Here is a 5,362-nt window from a genome sequence, read left to right as displayed (position 1 = left end):
TAAAATACCTGCAGTTTACGAGGAATTTCTTAAGAAAATTGCAACTTTTGTTAATAGTAGTCCCAAGCAATCCGCTATTTATCAAGAATTTTGTGAATGTTTTCAAGAAAACACTCGCAAAATTTTAAAATTATCTGATACACGATGGCTCTCTCACCACGCATGCGTGGAAAGAGTGCTTGAATCTTGGGACACTCTTAAATATTTTTTGAATGAAATGGTTGTAAGTGAAAAAACTAGGGAAAATCTTTTATGTATGATGCAAAATGTAGAAACAAAAGCTTATTTATTGTTTCTACAATACACTTTGAATTTTTTTAATGCTTATAATGCATTTTTCCAAGCAACGGAAACACGAATCCATTTGTTGCAATCAAGGTCATTAAATTTTTTGATTCAAATTTGTACAAACTTTTTAAAGCCTAATCTTTTAAAAAATTGTTACACCGTGGCTGGGGTGTAACGTGGGAAGGACTCGGTTTTGGTGGTTGTAGAATTGATGCACAGTATCTTGTTTAATACAGACACTATATTTACGTGTTACTTACAGATTGAATAACTGTGCGTGCCGACAGCGTAACGCTATGCGTTAATGATTGTGTTGAACTCCGCAGTGGTCCGCTGGACGACGGGTTATATCCCATCTCAAGTGGGCCACTGCACTGCTTAGTCGTTGCAATTATTGCAACGACGGCAGTTTTTGGAGGACGCGTGCATTGAGGGCGCCGAAGTCCTGCGTCGGCGTCCTCAATAATTATGGGTCATTGTTGCAATAATAGATTGCAACAGTGACCTGCTTATTTCTAAGTGTGACGTTGTAAGTACGTCAAAGCGAGACTTACAACAGATGACCTGAAACTCATTAAGTACGTTGAAATAAATGGTTGTCTCTATAATAAAAGAATGCGAAAGTTCAAGACGGCTGATAAAAAAGAAATATGGGCTCAAATAGGTACTTAACCAACAAAAAAACAGGTAGATACAGATAATTAAAGAAAATATATTGATATTAATTTAGTCGTTATTATTGTTTCTTTGTATTAGGTGAACAAGCTCAAAAAAGATGGGACAGCTTAAGGTGTATGTGGTCACGTCAACATAAAAAATATTATGAGCAAGGGCGATCAGGATCCGGTGCAAGCCAGGATACCCAAGAATTCCAATATTATGGTGAAATGTCATTTCTCATCCCACATTATAGTTCACGGCAGTAAGTATCATTTATTATTTAAGAATTTTTAAAGCTATGTACGTGTATGTAACGTATATACATACGTATTATTGTATGTATGTATATATATATATATTCATATATGTATATATGTATATATGTATATGTATATATATATATGTATATAACACTAATGTTTTTCATTATCAGAACCAAATCAAACATAAAGCGGCCGGTATCATGTATTTCCAATGATGGATCAAGTGGATCTCAAGTTGTCATTAACAAAAACAAACCATTGCATACAGTTATGGACAGTCCATGTATTGTTATTCGGGACACTAACTTTGATACTACGCAGTTTGATAGTTCACGGCAGTAAGTATATAATATTATTTATTATTTTAGAATTTTTAAAGCTCTGTGTGTGTGTATGTGTGTACATATGTATGTATGTGCGTACATACATAATACATGGGTGTATATAAAACACTTTAATGGTTTTTTGTTATCAGAACTAATTCAAACATAAAGCGGCCTATATCATGTATTTCCAATGATGAATCAAGTGGATCTCAAGTTGTTAACAAACCATTACCTACAGTTATGGACAACCCATGCTGCACAGTTATTCGAGACACTAACTTTGATACTGCGGAGTTTGATACAGATGTATCTCAGTGCATATCTTTGGATAGTGGTACGTATTAAGTATGAAATTATGCCTATTAGCATTGCTTTCTAATTTCACTCATTTTAAGTCGTTCTTATGAATTATTTTCTACTTATTATTCAGATGACAGTTTGCTACAACAATCATCACAAGAAAAGAATGAGATGCATATAGAAGATCGTGTCCCTTTTTCCCCTATGGCACAGACAGTATTAAACAACATTCCATCAAAACAACCGCTCTGTTGTAGCAACAAAACTGGCACCAAGGAAAAATACAAACAAAAGGAAAATAGTAATATAAAAGTGCCAGAACCTGATGAATTTTGTAAGAAAAAAAAAGTAGATATCGATAATTATATGCGTTCAAGTGTCCAGTCACTAGAGAAAATGGCACAAAGTGTTGGAGACATGATTTCACGAAAAGCTGAACAAAAAGTAAATGTTTCTGATAATGATAATATTGATAAAGATATATCTGATATGTTAAAATGTGCATATGTTGGTCTAAAACAAGTTAAATCTAATATAAGGTTTGAATGTATACTTGAAATATTGAAAGTAATTAACAGATACAAAGATCAAGATTAGAATAATGATTAGAAAAATGATTATTCTTTAATCATTGCTTATAACAGCTTTTGTGAGAGAATATCTCTAGTCATTACAGCTTTATTGTTGCGATAATATTGTGTATTTCACGTATATGATTTTTCAAAATTCTTTTTTTTGTTAATGTATCCACAAATTTATTGAAATCTACGAAATTGTTTTATTTAAAATATAGAAAATATGTTTAGTTCGATTTGTTGTAATAAAAATGTCATTTTGAGCATTTTGATGTGGATATTATAGTCAAGAATTTTAGTTTGATTTAAGATATTATTGATACTACTTTATAAAACTATATTAACGGAACAAGTTTTATAAAACTACGAAAATTATACATCAATTAATCCTTTCGTTTTAAAGAGAATACGTTTATGCCTTTAACAAGTGAGCGATTATTTAATAAGAACGTCTATATTTCTATTCCCTCCAGTTTTTGATACTTATAATAAAAAAGTAATATACCAATAGTTTACGAGTGCATTCTAGCGATGATATCCGTTATTTTTTCTTTATTTTTGTACTTTTTAAAATATATCTTTTTGTTAAATATTATGATAAAAACTATTATAGATTGTACGAAAATTATAATTTTAATTTTGTATTACGTACTAATAATGTGATTTACTTTGTACCAAAGATTATTTCTTTATATAAGCCACGTATAATTTACTGTAAAATATGTTAAAATAAAAATTATTCCACTTTTCAATAAAACTATTAACAATTATTTATTTCCAGTTTGTATGTTACTTATAGTTATTTACAGTTTGTATGTTATTTTACGTTGAAATAAACAGCATAAACTTGTTTAACAAGATGGTATAATATCACAGTAGTATAGTTCTACTAGACTTCTGTCTTGACGGAAAACATGTAAAAATTCAGGCTTGAAATATTCAAAATATTTATTTTCACTATGTATATTTCCAACAAAAAATGTGAATAATAGTCAAGTTGGATGTCTAACAATTGGTACATCTCTTAATGCATAATCATATTGCCACAAGATTTCACCCTCTTGAGTAAGAAAATAATCTCTTAATTTGTCTCTTTGAATAATGGCTGCTCGAGTAGGATTGTTTGCTCCAAGTCTGCCAGCTCTTTCCATCATACTATGTTGTGGCACTTGAGCTCTCCACTGTCCAATTTGTATTTCACCATCCGGCCCATATCCATCAACAAGTCCTGGATTTTGATACAGACGTGTTGCAGTTAATGTATCTTTTTCGCTCTCCAGAAGAAAATTGTGCAAACATATAAGAGCCATAACAATGGATTCGGCAGTTTCTAGTGTACAGCATATGGAACCCTTTAAAATGGCCCATTTTGAAACAAGAATACCAAAGGCATTCTCAATTACTCTACGAGCTCTAGACAACCGATAATTAAAAATTCGCTGTGGTATTGTAAGACCAGTAAGAAGAACTTCTTGCTGACGTCTAAGTCTCTTTGGCTTTGCATAGGGCCGCATTAAATAAGTTTTGAGTGGAAAGGCTTCGTTGCCTACAATGACAAATGGAAAGGGGGTATTTGTCTCTAACAATGGCTCTGGATGTGGCAAATCAATTAATTCTTGCTCTAAGCTGGAGCCTAAGTCACTGTGCAACCATACTCCACCGTCAGATATTGAACCTATATATAAAAGAGAAGTTTTTATTTATTAGAAACTAGTTTGGTTATTTACTAAAGATATCATTATTCATAATACGCACCATAGTCACCAATGTCCACCCATTTGAAAACATAATCGGCATCACAGATTGCCATGAGAACAATTGAAAAAAATTTCTTATAGTTGAAGAAGAGGGAGCCTGAGTTTTTTGGAGCCTGAATTCTAACGTGTTTCCCGTCAAGCGCCCCTATACAATTAGGGAAATTCCACTTCTCATAAAATCCATCAGCTACATTACGCCAATCCTCTCTTGTCATGGGTGGTAAATATATTGGCTGTAAAGCTTTTATAATTGCATCACATGTCTCAGGAATAATCTTATACACTGTTGAGCGACCAATGCGGAAACACCACTTTATCGACCACACGCTATCAGCATGACCAAGATATCTAAAATACATTCAAAACAGTATTAACTACATATGAACAATAATACAATCAGTATTTGTTGATATTGAGTATTATTAATCATGCCTTCATTGCATACCCTAGAGTGACAGCCAGTCTTAATTCTGGTGGAAATGGACGTCTCCTGCTATGTTTTAATAAATACGGGTTTGTCTTTTCCAAAAGCCAATCAAACTGATCAGGTAGCATTCTTGTATAATGATAAAATTCTTTATGATCAATATTCTTGAGTTCTTGGAATAACTGTGAGAAGTCCCCAAGTTGCAAAAACGTATTATTAACTGGTCGACGCCACCATCTAAATAAAATAAACAAATTATAATGCTATTGCAATTACAAAAAGCACAAAATAATATATCATCAAAAGTCAATAATTAGATAGATATACTAACCTCCTTCCTTGACTTCGTCGTGATCTCAGTGCACGATACACCATCAAATTAAATGTATACCACGATTGCATTAGTAATATAATCAGTAACAAATCTTCCTCTTCCATTCTTTTATATTTTTCAAGAATAAATACAAATCTATGAAAATAAATAAATATTTATGAATAAGCAAAAATAAAGATATAAGATTGCAGTGAAAATTCCCAGTAAGAAATACGTTAATTAATATATGTATGTATACCTAAATCAGTTTGAAATATACTTTAAATTGAATAAACTTATCTATATTCAAAAGCAATAAACATTTTAAAATACGTGTATACAAGCAATATAAACATAGAACATGCAAACATAATCTTGTCGTTTGTCTTGAGAACTGCCATCCTCCTCTGATTGGCTGAAATGTTATGATACAACAGATCGGAAGAGCACACG

General features: G+C 31.9%; 2 protein-coding genes across 2 annotated transcripts; one reads left to right on the top strand and one right to left on the bottom strand.

The window, feature by feature from the left end:
• Nucleotides 1-852: 852 nt before the first annotated feature.
• Nucleotides 853-3,113, top strand: LOC105449448. Its single transcript, XM_011688699.1, has 5 exons — nt 853-975; nt 1,045-1,210; nt 1,382-1,549; nt 1,687-1,871; nt 1,968-3,113. Exons 1-5 carry the CDS (start codon nt 939-941, stop codon nt 2,432-2,434), a joined length of 1,023 nt encoding a protein of 340 aa, XP_011687001.1. The 5' UTR covers nt 853-938; the 3' UTR covers nt 2,435-3,113.
• A 229-nt stretch (nt 3,114-3,342) lies between these two features.
• LOC105449447 lies at nt 3,343-5,059 on the bottom strand. Its single transcript, XM_011688698.1, has 4 exons — nt 4,928-5,059; nt 4,615-4,833; nt 4,168-4,517; nt 3,343-4,087 (listed from the first exon to the last, which is right to left on the bottom strand). Exons 1-4 carry the CDS (start codon nt 5,032-5,034, stop codon nt 3,405-3,407), a joined length of 1,359 nt encoding a protein of 452 aa, XP_011687000.1. The 5' UTR covers nt 5,035-5,059; the 3' UTR covers nt 3,343-3,404.
• Between the last annotated feature and the right edge of the window lie 303 nt (nt 5,060-5,362).

Source organism: Wasmannia auropunctata, unplaced genomic scaffold (assembly GCF_000956235.1).
Source record: "Wasmannia auropunctata unplaced genomic scaffold, wasmannia.A_1.0 LD336076.1, whole genome shotgun sequence".
NCBI classification, from domain to species: domain Eukaryota; kingdom Metazoa; phylum Arthropoda; class Insecta; order Hymenoptera; family Formicidae; genus Wasmannia; species Wasmannia auropunctata.
This window is presented reverse-complemented; position numbering and strand designations above follow the sequence as displayed.

Coding starts and splice junctions, on each gene's coding strand:
- LOC105449448 (XM_011688699.1), top strand. CDS start 939: ATGGGCTCAAATAGGTACTTAACCAACAAAAAAACAG. Junction 976..1,044: donor CTTAACCAACAAAAAAACAG/GTAGATACAGAT, acceptor TCTTTGTATTAG/GTGAACAAGCTCAAAAAAGA. Junction 1,550..1,686: donor CAGTTTGATAGTTCACGGCA/GTAAGTATATAA, acceptor TTTTGTTATCAG/AACTAATTCAAACATAAAGC.
- LOC105449447 (XM_011688698.1), bottom strand. CDS start 5,034: ATGGAAGAGGAAGATTTGTTACTGATTATATTACTAATGCAATCGTGG. Junction 4,834..4,927: donor CGACGAAGTCAAGGAAGGAG/GTTAGTATATCT, acceptor TATTTTATTTAG/ATGGTGGCGTCGACCAGTTA. Junction 4,088..4,167: donor GGTGGACATTGGTGACTATG/GTGCGTATTATG, acceptor TTTTATATATAG/GTTCAATATCTGACGGTGGA.